Below are 18,162 nucleotides of genomic sequence, written 5' to 3'. Positions count from 1 at the left end.
ATTTTTATCTCTTACTGGTAAAGAGCGGGGATTGAGAAATATTAAAGAAATAGAATAGAGTCTCTGAGCAAATAATATATAAAAGATATATTGGCAAAAATGGTTTATGAACTTCCTGTATCTCATTGCTCAGTTCTGTCCCTGCATTACAATACATTCCATTCAAAACTGCACCACCACAGACTGGTTTGCAGGACAGTATTGTATATTTGAACAGATTAAAATGATCTAGAAAAGGGGTGGGTGACAGTGAATTTATTTTGGTATTACTTCATTTCAGTGCTGTCTAGAACAGTCTACAAAAATATGTACAAACTTAGCCAGGGGAACTATGATCCAATAGTGGAATCATAGAATCACAGAACATGCTGAGTCAGAAGGGACCCATGAGGATCAATCATTGAGTCCAGATCCTGGCCCTGTGCAAGACTATCTCCAGGAGTCACCCCATGTGCCTGAGAGCATTGTCCAAATGCTTCTTGATCTCAGACAGACTGGTGCTATGACCACTTCCCTGGGGAGCCTGTTCCAGTGTCTGACCACCCTCTGGATGAAGAACCTTTTCCTGATACCCAGCCTAATCCTCCCCTGACTCAGCTTCAGGCCATTCCCTTGAGTCCTGTCGCTGGTCACCACAGAGCAGAGATCAGTGCCTGCTCCTCCTCTTCCCCTCACAAGGAAGCTGTAAGAGAAATGAGCTCTCCCTTCAGCTTCCTCCCGTCCAGGCTGAACAGACGAAGTGACCTCAGCTGCTTCTCATATGACTTCCCCTCAAGGCCCTTCACCATCCTCATTGCCCTCCTTTGGACACTCTCTCTAGTTTAATATCCCTCTCATATTGTGGCACCCAGAACTGTCCCCAGCCCTGGAGGTGAGGCCGCCCCAGTGCAGAGCAGAGCAGGACAATCCCCTCCCTTGCCCAGCTGGCCATGCTGTGCCTGATGCCCCCAGGACAGGGTTGGCCCTCCTGGCTGCCAGGGCGCTGCTGGCTCATGTTCAACCTGCCACAAAGATAAAGAAGAGAAGCAGTGGGAATTTCTTCAGTACTACATTGTGAAATTATGGTATTGGAGACTAATTAAAAGAAAATCAGTTTGTTTTGGCCCAATAAGTGTGCAATCAACTCACCCAAGGTGTAGTATTTTATGTTGGGCTCCAGTGTTGGACTTGTCAGATCTTTCATATTTGCATCAACGATGTTCTGGGCTCTGGATGCATGCCAAAATGCCATAAACCTTGCTATAAATGATGCTGCAAAAATTGCTAACATACCAAAATCAAGCATATTCCATAACTCAAACAGGTATTCCTTTGGACCTTGGGACCAAATTTCTTTACATTCAGACCATATCATGCCTGTATAAGAGAGAACAGAGAAAACAGTGTGTTCTTTATTCTTCGTGCCTGTTTTATATTTTTATTATATATAAGACATGCTCTTGGTTGCAGTCAAATTCAAAACTCTTTTGATCAGTGGGCATTCAAACACAAAATTAAATCCTTGGACCTACAAATTTATATACATTCTGAGACTTCTTTCTCATCTGAGTAATAAAAACAATCTTTCAGACTGCTTCTTCCTGTAAAACTACAAAAGCTTTCCAAGAGAGGAATGGGATGTGAGTATTACCATCTGTTACAGACACAGAATGAGATGAGAAGAGCAGAAATGCTCTGGCATGAACATACAGTGGTGGTAGAGCTAAAACATAACTCAAAATTTCTTATTTGCCTTTTCCCTGGCTACAGTCTCTTTTACATATGTGACAAATGATCATGAAAGTAAGACTCAGACCTAATCCTTCTTCAATAGGACAAAGGTATCTGTCTGATTCCTAACTACTGTCCCTTAGTAATAAAATGGAAGTATATTATCAGTTTATGACAGCTTTTTTTATTGTGAAAATACTTTTTTTTTTTTCAAGGTAAAAATTATGTAATTATGAAGTAAAATTCTAAAGAGCTAATAACTGAATGGAATAATGTCATTAATTTTTACACTTACCAAATTGAAAGCACTTTTCATCATTTTCAGATAAGGACAATAATAATGTCAATTATAGTAGCTAAATTCAATGTCACATCTGTATGCATAAATCAATTTTTCATAAACTGTCTTAGGCATGATATTGATACAAAAATAGATTAAATTAGCAAAGTAGAACTTCAAATTGAGACTTTATTATTTACTTCTTTATTACCAGATAAAAATATTGATGTTTATAGACTTTGGAAACCTAAGTGCTATATTATTCCTAAAATACAAAATTATAATAACTTATAAATAGCTTTACAATTAAATAAATAAATACTGCCAAGGTCTTTTAAAGCTATAATCAGTTGGTATACAAATTTCAATCACAGTGAGATCATAAAAGCACAATACTTTAAATGCATAAGCTCTTGAATGGATAGCTTGAATTTATCTCTCACTTTTCACTGATATAACAACCAGATCCTTAAAATATTTGTGCACCTAAACCCTACTGGACTAAAAGCAGTAGACTTGTAAGTAAGAATCTGACAGCTAAAATATTTTGGAAGGTGTATGCTCAAGTTCTGATGCTGAAGAGTTCTACATCACCAAATTGAAAGGGTCAGCTCAGAGCACTGCTCATAGCACTCATTTTATTCCTGTGCTGGAATGGAAAAAAATCTACTACTGAATCTTCAGGGATCTATGTTCTTCTCTTTCGTCACTAATATGTTCAGCTAAACACTATTAGTTCTGCAGGCATGCTTGCAAAATAAGAGATTAAGAGACAACTGGACACAAATAAATCTTGTCTCATCATGTAAAAATCTTTCCTCCTGGAAACTCACACTGGGACTCAACCACCCCAAAACTGGCAGACGCTTTGCTTTGATATTCATAAAACTGAATTAATTAATCTTCAGATAATATAGATTTCACCTAAATACTTAGTCTGCATGTTTATGATCAACTAGACACATGAATCCTGCTGCCATCTAATAAAAAACACAAGGCCCACGTGGGAATGCAGACAGCTGAATAAACTCCCTTTGTTGCAATTTTTACACAAAACATTTAAAGGAAAGGGGTCAGCTGGGCTCGACTTCACTTGTAATCATAGCAATTTAGGCAAAAATTTTTACCTACTACCCAAGAAATAATAAGCATCTCCATCCATGAGAAACAGGATGTTTTCATCCTAAAAAGCTGTTTTACGTTGTCTGTTGTTTCATTGGGTCGGAGTTTGGTGCCATCAAACCTGTCAGCTGCATTCATGACAAGTAGACCAAGAAAAATGGTGAAAGAGGCTGCATGGGCTACAAACTTCATGAATGGTCCACGCATTATCCTCCCCAGCTGCAACAGAGATCAACAAACACAAGGATATTGCACTGACTGATTCCAAATAAAATGTATATAAAAAAAGCAGTAACACAGATAATCATATATTTCAATAATACAAAGAAACAAATATCTGAAAACGTTTGTATACTGTGATGCCCTTTTCACAGTCATCTTTACAAGTTTCTACTGATTTGCTATTTTCAGAGGAATAATCCATCAGTTTCACTGTTAGGATATCAGTGATAGATTAACAGTGAAACTGATATGAAAAAATAAAATATATATATTTTAACTCAGTGATTTGAAATAATACTGTAGTTATTTTGTGTCATTCTTGTCTATTATAGATAATCAAGAGAAAAATTTATTCCAGTTGTTGAATTTTTTAATACTAGCTAGCTTCATTGTAAGGCAAGACAGAAAATAAGATTTTGACACACTTACTAAAAGCATTATCATTATGAGCGAACTATGAAGAAAAGAATTCCCTTTCCTGACTGATGTGATACTCAATTTAGCACAGTTATTGTGCAGTTTTCCCAACTTATTTTCTTTTTTAAAAAAAGTCGTGACACCTCAAAAGGTTGTATTTGTAGTTCTCTAGAGTCTTAATTTCCTCCTGACTTGTACAAAGGAAAAGTTCTCAGCTTTGTAATGACTATGAACAACTTAAAAAATAGTTTAGTGCAAGACTTTAAAACCTGAAAGCTCCATACAAACTCACATGAGGTTGAACTTTCAGCAATTCTTTATTTTTGAGAGTGCCTGTATTAGTATTAAAAGTCTTAGCCTGTCCACTTAGTTGGCAGCTCCAGAAAAGTACTTTTTAATTTTAGACCAACTGCATTTGTATATGACAAATAAATCATTGAAGGAAAATAATAAGAAGGTAAGTCACTGCTACAGGAAAAAATTCAATTACTGAAATGTGTTGTATCTCAAGGTGTTATAAGAGAAAACTCTTCATAAAACAATAAAACAGTAAGTCATAATACCAAAAAGTGAAAATAATGCAACTGATTTTTATTGTCTAGATTGAAAGACATGAAAAAAATTGGCAAAACATAAAAGGCTACAGAGTTCAACCTGCTAGAATTGTGGATATCATACTGCAACATGTTGAATAATCCTTATAGGAGGCCATTTGTCCCTCTAACATACTTTCAAGGGAAATTTTCCATTAGTGTCCACTCAAAAGGGATACTGGCCAACTGAAACAGGGATTCAACACAAAGCTCAGTGAGGTCAAAAAGTGCAACCCATCTTTATCGGAAAGGTTTTCCATACCATATATAAACCAAACCAGATGTATTGGTAACACCTAATCCCAGACAGAGCATTGCAAGTGAATGCAGGGCAGGTTGTGCAACTGCTTTGAAGACCTCACAAAATATGATGAATACTAGCACTGTCTTGACTTTTATAGAGTTATTTTTTATAATGAAAAAGAAAATTTCCTTTGAAGCAACTGGAATCAACCCACAGCTTAAGCTTAGTTTACATGTGAATCAATGGAAAATGAGTATCCTCTGCATCTGCCTGCTAAGGCAAGAACTAAATGAAAAACTGTTTGACTGGTTTATAAAGCAGGATTTCCTCAATGTAACACTTGGTTGACCATTTTAACTTAGTTTCCTTCATATTGCAATTAACACAACATATTTACTTGTCTTAATTACAAATGCCTGAACGTGCAATCTTGCAGCCACTCCACTCTAACCTGGCTTTAAAACAACAAGTTTCTGAAGTGCTATGCAAGTGTGTCTTTGTCATACAGGAATTTACAGGCTGAGGAGTTATTAGGAGGCCCTGACAAGGCTTCCCAGGCTGACCTTACTGCAAGGAGCAATCCAATAGGCCATGGAGAGGAAGGGCAATCCGACCGCAACCGCGAGGACAACCAGAAACTTCACTGCCATCGTCTGCTGCCGCAAACCCGACAGATTCTCGTACCAAATAGAGAGGAGCTGCTGCTGGCAGTTTGGATGTGCTACAAACTAATAAAAAAAAAAGAGCACAAAAACGATGCTGCTTTCAGAATAACTTCTCTTAAAATACAGCTATAGGACGTGGATTAAGAATGCTAGAATAGTGAAAATGCAGCTTAAATTCAAAGGAGCATTAACAGGGGCATAAGAAAATCTATTTTGATAAGCCAAATCTCCCAGCAAACATGCATGTTGCCATCAGCAAGAAATACTTTAACTTAAAAACTTATTTATTAACAACTATGTTCCATCACAAACTATTAATTTCATCTAAGGCTGATTTATCTGGGCAAACTCTATATGTTTCTGACACTGCTTCAGAAATTCCAACACTTTGAGACTCCTGTTCTGCAAAAAAATGCTACATAATCTTCACTTGGGAAAGAAATATTATATCCTATTTTCACATAATTAACACAGAAAATACCATTTTTTCAGCTGGCATGAGAAAATAGCTGTCACATTTGCAGGAAATCAGATGAGGATTACTTATAACTTGGTTCTGGAACCATTTGGAAAAACTGCAAAACTGAGAAGTCTGTCCTATAAGGGCTCTTTGTGTCCTCTGGACAGTATAAGAAGCATGTTACAAAGGTAGATGTTAAAAAATAGTAGATTCCTGTGCACCGTACATTTTTAAAGCCAAATCTATACATAAAAAAAAAAAAAATTATTTGAATGTAGCATTTTTTCTAGATCCTTTCTCTACACGTAAAAGATGACTGGCTGAAGGTACAAGAAATGTCTTTATTCAGATAAGAGAAAGTGTTGCAAGAAAGCTCACATGTGCAGAAGCACTAAGACTCAAACAGTATGAAGGACCCAAGCTCAATGTAATCTGTTCGCTTCAACAGCTGTTTCAGCTCTCTTTAGTGACTTTAGCTTGGAACTGTTTTGCAGGTTGTTTTCACACACTGGTTCAGCCAAAATGGTTTTTTGTCTTTTCTTCCCTTCATCAACACATAAATACATCACACATATAAATTTTTGTGTGTCCCCCAGATGTGAACTCAATTTCTGTAAAAATTTAGGGTAACACGCTTTTGAAGTATACTTTTTATCTGTGTCTCCTTGATCTTTGGTCATACAAACTTCTCCACACAAGTAATTTCTCCCTGGTTGACACAGGTCACCTAGAATTTTACAACCTGTATTATCCAAGACAAGTTTCCTGGGAAATTCCAATGTTTATGCAGCTACAAACTCAGTTGGTTTCACTGAGCACTATTCAGATGGAGAGCAGAGTATCAAACTGTCAGTAGAAATGAAAGCAAGCCAAAGAAGGGACAATAATTGCTGTAGTTGGCACTGCCTAAAGCCTGCTTTCTCCTGAACTTAGAACCACAGCACTAATATTCCTAGGTTGTTCCTCTGATCCCTCTGTACAGATACAAACACAGTTTCTGTGAGACATGCAATTTCTCCAGGCTTTCTCAAATTCCTGAGAAAGACACAACAGCTTGATAAAAATTTGTATCATTTCTTGTTATGGAGTGCACTAGGTCTGATGTACTATTTTTAGCTTTTATTAAATCTTACATTTTTCCAGGCTTCAGAAGTAGTGCAAAATTTTTCCATCTTTTTTCTTTAAAAAACAGATTTAAAATAAAAATATGTATCAAAAACTTTTGCACATAGCCACACATTGTTTTAGAGTCATTTGCTCCCATGCTTATTGTGACCAGTATTCACTTTAAATATCTCCTTCTTGTTTATATTGCAAGCAAGGATTCTTTAGATTGTAAAATCACTGTGCCCAAAGGGCCCAAAAATTCATTTCAGTGTCACAGGCAACCAAAACATGAAATTTAACAAAAGCATAATTTTATACCACCATCATGACATGCCTGTTTGATCAACAGAATTGCTTACTTTTTTAACTTCATACTTGATGGCGAGTTTCAAGCGGCTGAGGCTCGGACGACCATGCTCTCCATTATTATGGCTCATCTCCACATCACCATTCAGAATAGCTTCCACTTCTTCTGTATTTCTGCACAAATCAAGCAGTCCAACTACGAAATCTTTGCATTGCATAGACAGTTTCTTGTAATCATTCTACAAAACAGAAGCAGAAAGAAAAAAATCTTGGTGTTTAGATCCAACATGAGAGAAGCAATTCTGCATTCCACCTACACCTCTGTGAATGTGGATAGCTTCTTTGCATCTTGTTATGCTTTTTTACCCCTAAATGTTCAAGGAATGGGTTTCATCTCACCTTGGTTGTCTTGTACATCTACATTAGCAATTTTCACACCTGAGTCACTCATCTAGACACGCTTTAGAGGAAATTAAAGTAGAAAAAAAAACCAAAACACTTTCAGAAACAACGTATGACACATTTTAATGACCAGTTCAAGTGGAAATGTATAGCACAGGGGAAATTTTTCTATTCACAGTTGCAGAAGTCTAGAAAAGACGTAGAAAATTGCACTGTAGAGATTTGAATTGGCCAAGATGAGCATCCTACGCAGAATACATGTAATGAAATACCCAACCTTCTTCAGAAAAGCATATATATACTGAAATTTCTAAGGCCTAGAATTATTCTTGAAAACTTTGTCTTTCCCCTTTTCCAACATCTATTCTAGCTTGCAAACAAAAGGGTTGATTGCTGCTCTCCAGCAACACTGCTAGCAGTGGTACAGCTTGCATGGTGATCTCTGACTGCAGCTCTGCTCTAGCTCAAGGACCTCTCAAGAGACTCCAGCACATGGGCCAAACTGTTGCTCTGCAACTGCAGCTTCAGTTGCTTATTGCTTTAGCTAACAAGTGTTGTCCTTGGGCACTGTTTTCCAAAAGACAGAAGTCAAAACAGAAAACGGCATTTTGATTGTTGCAATCTGCAGTTCATTAACCACTCCTTACATGCAGCTGTGTTTGGGTCATAAAAGTTGGATATAGCTGGGAATTAGGTATAGATGTGTATCTAAAGCTAAAAAAAATCTCACAAGAGATTTAGTCACACACATGTAAATAACTTCTGCTATTTTTGTGATTTCTGCTCTTTTTAATGTCTTAAAATGATGAAATTACAGTAGAATTTTTTCCTAAATGAAAGAATGGAAGAAACCTCCCACCACCTCACAGCATGCAGGACTGCTCACATAGTCTCATGTTCAAAGTAATTTTCTACAAATGCTTTTATTACACAGACACATTTCCCCCTCTTCCAGTCTGTTCTTCAGGGTATTTCCCCTTCTTCCACTCTTAGTCTTGAGTTAGCCCCTTCTCTTAAATACTTCATACTAACTGCCATATAATGCATCCAATACTTCATCCTAGAAGAGAATGAGCATACAGGATACCCTAATTTCTTTGCTGAGGGTGTACTTCATGCATCTTTGTGTTTTATTACCCACAACACTATAATAACAGTTTATTACTTGGATATATTAAAGGATTGCATCCAAGTTTTACACTTCACTTTGCTTAGATGGATGCAAACATTCACAGACAAATATTTACAGACATCTACATAAAACTGCTAGTGATTTATTTTTTTAATAATATAACATAAACAAGGTAACAGATCTCTTATAAGAGCAAAAGGCACTTCTATGCCATTTATCTACAAAGACAACAGAAGCTAAATACTAAAAGTAATAATTTCCTGTCATTCTGAATAATTTATTACTGCATTATTTTTTTTCTCTCCATTCAGATGAATAACAGGAGATTTTAACCAAAATCCTGACTTCTAACACTACAGAAAGACATTTTCTGAGAGTAATATTTCACCTTCTGTTTGGCTTTCATTTTTCTGCAGAAGCGAAGATTCACTATTCAGTATTTTTAACACATTAATTTTCTCTTCTAAATGAAAGTAAAACTAGCCATTTCAAATTCACAGACAAAGGAGAAACATAGAGGCAACTACCCACCCTTGTATGATTAGGTACTAACTCTTCCAAACTGATATTTGACCCTTGAGTTCCAATATAAAAAATCAAGTAACTTTCAGTAAACAACAAATATAATTTGGCCCGCATAAGAACTTACGAAGCATTGTAATATATTACTATATGTATTTTTTCTGGTAGAAGATAGGTACATACATCCACACTCACACACACTCTTCATCGACATTGTCCAGCTTAAGTGACTGACACCTGACATGGAGTTTCAAAACAGTATGTGAGGAGACCATTATTCCACAGGGGAATTATCACTTCTGACTTTAGGTTTGTACACAGTACTACAGTATATATTAGCACCCTGTAAATTCATCCATAAAATCCACCAGTTTATTTTCTCATCTACAAATGCAATAAAACATTTCCCCGTCCCATGAAATACTGCCACAGCTGAGACCAGCGGTGGTAGCCAAGGTGAAAAATTCTCAGCAGTCAGGTTATGGCAAATGACTGCTCAATTGGGAAATTGAGCATTGCCCATCACTGCCTCCACCTCTGCTGTGGCACAGGCAAAGTCAGCTGAAGGCAGAATAAAAATGACATGATAGAAAAAATTATTGATACACTCTTCAATGTGTCTCTGTCACACACACAAATAAAGGGCCCCCTCCCTGGGTCTCACATGTCTCCTACAATTTATGTGAGCCAAGTGAGTGGGGCAATTTGTTTAGCTTAATTTATTTTCAAAAATGGACAAGGGCAGGGATAATGAGTTCTCCTTTACTGCGTGTTGTAAACATAGTGATTAAAAAAAAAAAAAACATTCCTGAGAAACTTTAGATGGCAGTTAGAAACTAAGTTACAGTTGGAGGCTCTAAAAAGAATCAGCACTGAATTCTGCAGTAAAGCATGTGTGCTTTATTCTCTGCATGTGACAACATTGGCTCAGGGCTCCTCAGCAGTTTAGGAAAAAACCAAATTGCGCCAAATTTCACAAATTTCTTCCCAAGGATGAGGGAGAAGTACTAACTGCTCCCACCCGCAGAAGAGAGGTGACACAGCACTGTGGGGGGTGAGGAACTAGGGAACAATGCTGGTGGCAGAGGAGTGAGAGCAGCACTGCTGAGAGGAGTCACCTGCCCTTAACGTGAAAGAATGTCTTGGGGTGCCAAGTAAGGGAGCAAGCAGGCTCTTGTCACTCTGAAAACCTCAGCTGACCATGCCCTGCTTTACCTCTGACCATGCACAGGAGACCACAGCCAGGAGAGCATCACTACAGCTGTATCTCCCAAAAAAGAGTTATTTTACACAGTCTCCTGTGACCAGGCACAGGCTCCTGCTGTCCCCCAGACTGTGCCTGGGATGAGAATGCTCTCAGGATGCAGGATGACACTGAGCCCCATGGATGGGATGGAGTAGTGCTCCAGATCATGTCCTGGCTCTGCTTGGTGAACTGTAGAGGACAAGATCAGAAATATGGATACTGCTATACTAGAACTTAGGATGTCAAAGTGGGATGTAATGTTGAATTTAGGTGTCACAATAGATAGCTAAATACATTATTTCCCTCTCAAAGGCCCTTATGTCTTCAGTGCTTCACTCCTTCTCTAACAAGTGATGTTACTTTTTCTTTAGGAAAGCTGACAACAGCTGTAGTGAAGATGGGATCCCACTTCTGTAACAGGGGTTGTATAAATGAAAAAAACCAAACAAAAAACAAACAAACAAACAAAAAAAACCAAACAGAAAACAAAAAAAAAAAAGCCCATAAAATTAGATTTTGAGATGGTAAATTGAATTTTGCTTCTCAGAAAAGCAAATTCAGATGACCTTATTAGGGGAATTACAGCCAACAGTAACATATCTATGTTTAACTTTTAGAGGGATTACAGCAAACAGTAACATACCTATGTTTAACTTGAAAACACATTTTCCATTTCATCCCTTTAAACAATAAACCAGTCAGTTGCCATTATGGTTGCAGTGGACTTTATAATAAATGCTAATCTTACCTATTTTGAACAGCACTGGGCCACAACTGTCCCTCTCAAAACTTCAGCCCACATCTCTGCAGGACAACATTTGTCATTTATCATCTACATCTTCACATACATAGTAAAGATACTAGCTCTTAGGTGGGAAAACCACTGAGATGACAGAAAACATGAACACCATCTCCAAAACTGAAAATATTCTATATAATATCAAACTTTGTAAAGCTGCACACTAAGCTGTGTCCTCCACATGTGCTAAGGCAATCCCAAGTGCAAGCACAGGGTGGGCAGAGAATGGATCAAGAAAAACCATGGGAAGTAGGACTGGGAATGTTGTGGATGAAAAATTCAACATGAGGCAGCAATGTCAGACTGCAGCCTGAAGAGTCAACTGTGTCCTGGGCTGTACCCAGAGCAGCATGGGCAGCAGGGCCAGGGAGGGGATTCTGCCCCTCTGCTCTGCTCTGCTGAGACACTACCTGCAGGGCTGCATCCAGCTCTGGAGTCCCCAACATAAAAAAGAGGTTGACTTGTTGGAGCAAGTCCAGAGGAGGCCAACAAAGATAATCAGAGGGCTGGAGCACCTCTCCCATGCAGACAGGCTAGGAGAGATGGGGCTGTTCAGCCTGGAGAAGATGAGGCTCCAACGCGACCTTACAGAACCTTCCAGTACCTAAAGGGGCTCCAAGAGAGCTGGAGAGGGACTTCAGAAAAAGGCCTGGCAGGACAGAACCAGAGCCAATGGCCTTAAGCTGAAGGAGAAAAGGTTTAGACTATGTATTAGGAAAAAAATCTTTAAGTGTGGTAAGGCACTGGAATAGGTTGTCCTTAGAGTACTTTCCATCCCTGGAGATGTTCAAGACCAGGTTAGATGGGGGGTCTGAGTAACCTGGTCTAATGGAAGGTTCCCTGCCCTGGCAGTGCGGTTGGAACTAAATGATCTTTAAGGTCACTTATAACCTAAACCATTCTATGGTTCTATGACACAAAACTAAATTAAATGGTCTTCAGAAACACCTGAAGATCTCAGAATTACTTAGGAAGCTTGAATTAGCTATTTGTTTGGTACAGAAATATTTCTAAACTATGCTTCACACATCTGTCCAGTTATTCTTCCTTCAGAAATAATCTACTTTTTTCTAATTTTACTCCTAATAAAGTATTTTTCTCCAAAAGACTCTTAACTACTGCAACACTTTTAATACCTGTAACAAAATGCATGTAATGCTGGATGACACTACTGCATAGGTTTGTAGAACGAAAGGGGTTTATTCCAGAGAATAATGGTTTCCCCTGACTGTGGCATCTCCTATTTTGTATGAATCAGTTTCATGGCCAGTGTTCTCTCTAATATTAGAAGAGAGAAGCAGTTTATAGGACAGTCATAAAACAACCAGCATCACAGTTTAGCACAGATCCTTCCTATTGCCTCCGAGGAAGACCTGGAAATTATCTGTGTCATTGGCTGCTGTAGGCAACCACTTGAAAGTTTCCCTGCTACAATACCCTATCAGCACTATAAAATGGGTGACCTAAAATGGTGTGTTACCAGAAAGCTCAGCTTTAATTTAGGTAAGATTTGAAATATTTTAAATGGCTCAGGCTAACCCTAGGTGGAGCTAAAGATTTGCCATGTCCAGTGCCATAACCTATGCACTAAAAATACACTTGTTTTGATCGCACTAACATATGTAAAGCATTTTTGCCAAACCCACACTTTTATGCAGTGACCACACTCTCCAAAATTGTAGAAAACTCCTGAAATAAAGCAAGGGTAACATTTTTTTTTTTCAGATTAATTGCTGCAACCAGGGATATAAGCTAGCAGGAGTGCAAACAAGCCCAGACTCAGTAGAACTGACAGCGTCCATTTCTTGTAACTTTTACACACTTGTACTGCCTCCACTGAACTTAAGGCAGGGTATTTTACAGTCAAGTCTCTGGCCTGTCTAGATATTGTAAATATCACTGCTTATCAATAGTGTAAATGTCAGCTCTCATAAATTCAGTTATAAATGTACTTCACAGTCTTTAATATTTATCTAGAACCACTATATGGTTTTAGTATCTATAAAAACATTCCCAAAAGACCTTATGTTGCCAGCTGCCAGCTCCTGGTGAAACCTTAAATTATTGGAGAGTTAAATTTCTGCATTGCCTTGTACTTGTGCTCCTCAGAGTTCCTATTCCACTCCACTCTATCCAAGGAGTATACATACCCCCAGCAGAGCCTGGATGAATAATGTCCAGCAGTATGGAGCTTCTTTGTCTCTAATCTGTTTCTGCTGAGGGACAGTATCCAAAATCTGTTAAAATTCTTTGTACAACACTACACTAGAAGTGAAGCTCTCATTTTACAGAGAGCAACTGAGACAAAAGAGGAACTCGAAAAACAGAAGTCACCAAAGAAGGACCTCCTCATGGCACTTCAGAGCTGGCTGCAGAAGCTTTTTCTGTGATCCAGCCTACTTGGGTTCTCACCTGTGTGCTCCATTCCCTGCCTGGTGATGCCACGGACAGGTACTGTCCTCCCACTCATCTCACTGATTGTGTTCTGTAGCACTTGAAGGGCATCTCTTGCTGGCTGCTCCAGATGATGAGTTTATTTACCTTTATAATAATCTTAGCTTGTGTCATTCCAACTGTGGTAAAGGGATCTATACAGTTCCTACAAATCAGACATGCTATTTATCTCAACATAGCTGTGAACTTAACAGGCTGCACTTATGGTTTATGAAAAACGGGTTTTAGCTCTGTTCTAAATTTATTCTGCTTTAAGTTAATCAAGTGCTTTTGTTGCCATCAGCAGCTGCTAAAGAGAAAGAAGTATGTGGTTTCAATACTCTTCACTGAACTGCACATGAAATCAATGGATGAAATCTCAGCCCACTGAGGTCTTAAAGGTTTCTGCCAGGGACTTCATGGGGCAGATATTCATTTTCTGCAATAATTGCAAATGGTCCTCCCAGCATTTTGGTTTTTTCTACTTCCCTCCAATTTCAGCAGTTCAGCTGCTGTTTTTAAGATCACCTTATACATTCTTCTTCCTTATTTTTCCTCTCCAATAAATATTTCAGCTTCTTATAATAGACTGGTGCCACCTATGAGCACAAGTCCAGGGGAATTCATTCAGAACTGCAGCACCTCAGCTCAGGTTGGCTGAGTAGAGACAGGTTCACAGTTTTGTGAACTGTACCACTGCCAAGATTATTCTTAAATATTGATCATGATAACCTCAAACACTTGCTAACACAATGTTGGAAATTATTCTGTTACAGCTTTGGAAGGATGTTGATCTCCTGCTAGTGAAGTCTATATATATAACTCTGTCACAGGAGCATCGGCTTTTGACAGGGTCCCATGAGGCAAACACACGCTAAGTGATTTTAGCTAACCCAGGTCATAAATAACATTGGCAGTGTTTGCACAAGGCCTGACTTTGCATTTACTGACAGATAAAACATTGTATTCTTATTGCCTTAACTCATGCTTCAAGAGTCACAACTATTAATATTTTTTTCAAAAACATGCATTTATGAAATACAAAAATCTCTATTTAACACTGAAAAAGCCTTTTAACTCTATAAAGTTTACATACAACTAAGCACAAAAAAGTAAGAAAGAGGAAGAAGTGAACAGAAATACCAGAATAGCACATTAAAAAAGGAGGACATTTATTTAGAATCCTCCTCATGAAAAAATGCAATACACTGTAAGTATGAAAACTTCAAGTCCAAATACAAGAAACTAAAGAGAATGCATGAGGGTTTGATAGAATCATGCAACTTGTCTGTCGTAAGTGACTAAAATGTACCACTTTAGACTCCTCTTTCCCCGGCCCTAAACCAGCTTCAGCCATGGGTTTGAAGGGCCTCCTTCACTCTCCTGCCTGGTAGGAAGTAGAAAATTAGTTCATTGGCACATTCTACATAAGCAGCATGAATTACAATCAGCACACAGCAATAAGACATTCACAAAGATGTAAATCATCCACTCAGTAAAAAACTGTATCTTTTCCCACATTATATTGCTGATTTATGAAGGATAAAGTTTGCAGTTCCGTGTCTGCCAGAATCAGCATCCCTCTACTCACCTTGAACTCTTTTTCGATGTTGGCAAGCACAGCCAGCTCATTGCTGAGCTCTAAGGCAGTCATGACCGGGTCTTCACTGGACAAAGACAGGTAAGCAGGGCTGGCCAGACCTTTGTAGGCATTGATCCTGGACCTAGAATGGCTGAAAGAGTCATGCTTTTGCTTCTGGTTGCACTCACTGCACTTGCAGAAGTAGTCGTGCGGCCTGTCGATGCGCGCTCCCTTGCGCAGCAGGGTGTGCACGATCTCGTACTCGTGGCAGTGAGCCGCCAGGATGATGGGCGTCACGTCGTGCGAGAACCGCGTGCCGTCCTCATCGTACGCGTAGAAGTCGTCATGCTGCAGCTCCGACTGGCTGGGACTCAGAGCCAGCCTCTTGCCTTCGGCGAACGCGGGGTGGCTCAGGATGGCCTCCACGATCCGAACATAGCCCTTGCTAATGGCCAGCAGCAAGGCGTCCCCCACCCGGGCCAGGTTCTCCTTCTTCAGCAGCAGCTCGGTGATCTCCAGGTGCTCATTGGCCACTGCCAGCTGCAGGGCGTTCTGCCCCATGTAGTCCACGCAGTTGACGTTGAGCGAGGGACATTCCTCCAGCATTTTGCGAACCACCGGGATATTGCCATACTCGGCGGCGTCCAGGAAGCGCTCCTCCTCCAGGGAAAGGCTGGTGGAGTGGTCATTGAACATGTAGGCTGGCCCCCGGCTGGCCTGCCTCCTGCCCTTCTCCCGCAGAATGGTCTGTCGCCGCAGGGCCAGTCTGTTCTCGTTGCCCCGGCTGCGTGCACACAGAGAAATTGTTAGTTCTTCTTTATGCAAGGGTATTTTGAATAATAATTAATAAAAATATTCTAGTTCTCTATCTGCTGTGTATTTTGAATGCAGCAGGAACACCAGAAACCCTGCCTTCGCTGCATTTTGTAACCACTGTTACTACATAACCTGAGAATCAGTAGCCAGCTACATTTTATTTCAACAAGAAGAAAAAGCTGTCATCAATCATCATCTAAAACTACACTTTTTTTCCTTATTTTGTCCTCCCAGCTCAGAGTGAAAATAAGCCACAGCGTGAAAAGAGTCAGCAGTCATGGGGTGGGAAATGAGGGATTGCTCAGGACAGCAGGACACACAAAGATGGAAAATGTCTAAACTCCCTTCTGCCTCACAAAAGCAGTCAGGCTGACTTCCCTTGCACTTACTCTCTCTACTTCAGCAACCATCTAACTTATATTTTGGCTCTGGTTTCTCCTCTTCACCCTGCTGATGCTTTTCTGACATCTATAATGGAGTGCTCAGGCATTAACTGAATCTGGACAAGATAAAAGCACATCAAATAACATTGTATGGCATCTCTTACATCCCATCTCCACCATTCTTTTCATTATTGCAGTCCATAATCTTGATATGCTATTTGTTCTTTCACTCAGGGGCTTGCCAACAAATCCTGCTAATTCTTGATTCATGATAGCTCTGAAATGTTGTCTAGTCTGCTACTACTGAAATCCTCAGCCATTTCCAACCATAATTATTAAATACCTCATTAATAATTATTTAGTCATTATTATAAAGTGAACATGGCAAACTTAAGTTTTCTGAGAAATGTTACAAAATATGCTACATTCTCTTTAAAAAGAAGGAAATCTAATTCGCTAATTCAATCTTATTTTTTCAGCCTATTAAGATTCTCATGTCCAATATAAATTAAATTGTAAACAATTTTCTCTTCTATAATTACTCCGCTAAACTACTTAATATTCCCCATAACTTCATCTTTTTTCTTTATTGAACGGTAGCTTAATTATTCTTTACGTACATATGCTCAAATACACTTTACTACATTCAGTATTTCCCACAAAAAATAACCATAAGCAATATTTTATTCATTAAATATTAATGAATATGAATTTAAATTTCAGTAAAAAAATTAGTCCTCTGTGATTCAAAATTTCTTCACAAAAAGTAATATTACAAGGTATTATTTATTCTAGGTTGTTTAGATTTAGCTTTAGTATAAATTTCCTTTCTGCTTCTTGACTTCTATGTTCCAGAGATACAGTCTTCTGCAGCACTGGAAATACTTGGAATTGCGAAAGTCTGAAATATAAAAGGCCCATTTTTCTGCAAGATAATAATAAGTATGGAATGTGGAATATATCACAACTGAAAACAGTAACTATTAATTATAATTATTAGTTTCATTATTTGATTTTTTTAATAAATAGTTATTCAGAATTGCTAGTAGGGAAGCACAAAATATTTAAATCAAGCAAAGAAATGCTTAGTGTTATGTTTAAAATAATTTCAAAAGCAAACTTTTTTCCTAGTGATAAATGCAAATCCTATGAACTGAGAAATGTAGCTCTGAAAAAAAGCTATATAAGCTTTATTTTATATTTATCCCAGTTTTCCTGTGTATATGTTGAATTTTGTAAGCTTACTGTATTTTCACACTGCACTGTGAAAATACAGCAAGCTTACAAAATTCAACACAGTGTGTTCCTGTGACATCACATTTGTAGAAAGTCTGAAAAGCAGTGCAAAGTTTTCATATACATTTTTTATTGATTTGTTCTTTTGTACCAGAGAAGGTCCTTAGCAGAGTGAGGCATTACCTACATTTAAGGTAAACTGACCTGGGCTTCAATTTAACCAACCAGACACAAAGTCCTGAGACCTGGCATCCAAGGGTGCAGAGGGAGAAATCATGGCAAGGTTGCTCTCTACCATCTTTTAAGTGCACCAAGTTTTCCAACTTTCTTAGCTCCACATTGGCTTCTCAGTTTTGAGTAAACTGATTATTTTAATGCAGTAGTTCACTGTCTATCTTTAACTGCTTCTTTTTTCAGTGCAGCAACCAATTACTGTTGAACATAATTTAAATAATTTATACTGAAGTTATTTCACAGAAGGACAG

At 38.5% G+C, this 18,162-nt stretch overlaps 1 protein-coding gene across 1 annotated transcript in view; it reads right to left on the bottom strand.

Moving 5' to 3' along the window:
- TRPC6 (transient receptor potential cation channel subfamily C member 6) overlaps nucleotides 1-15,953 on the bottom strand; it is a 28,793-nt gene extending 12,840 nt beyond the window's left edge. The window contains exons 1-5 of the mRNA XM_005417725.3: nucleotides 15,252-15,953; nucleotides 7,180-7,365; nucleotides 5,152-5,316; nucleotides 3,118-3,331; nucleotides 1,129-1,356 (exon numbers count right to left, since the gene is read on the bottom strand). Coding sequence (XP_005417782.1) covers nucleotides 1,129-1,356; nucleotides 3,118-3,331; nucleotides 5,152-5,316; nucleotides 7,180-7,365; nucleotides 15,252-15,938 — 1,480 coding nt within the window. The 5' untranslated portion in view covers nucleotides 15,939-15,953. The remainder of the gene's footprint in view (nucleotides 1-1,128; nucleotides 1,357-3,117; nucleotides 3,332-5,151; nucleotides 5,317-7,179; nucleotides 7,366-15,251) is intronic.
- Between the last annotated feature and the right edge of the window lie 2,209 nt (nucleotides 15,954-18,162).

This window comes from Geospiza fortis, unplaced genomic scaffold (assembly GCF_000277835.1).
Source record: "Geospiza fortis unplaced genomic scaffold, GeoFor_1.0 scaffold16, whole genome shotgun sequence".
NCBI lineage: Eukaryota > Metazoa > Chordata > Aves > Passeriformes > Thraupidae > Geospiza > Geospiza fortis.
Note: the sequence above shows the minus strand (reverse complement) of the source record. Positions and strands in the feature narration are given on the sequence as shown.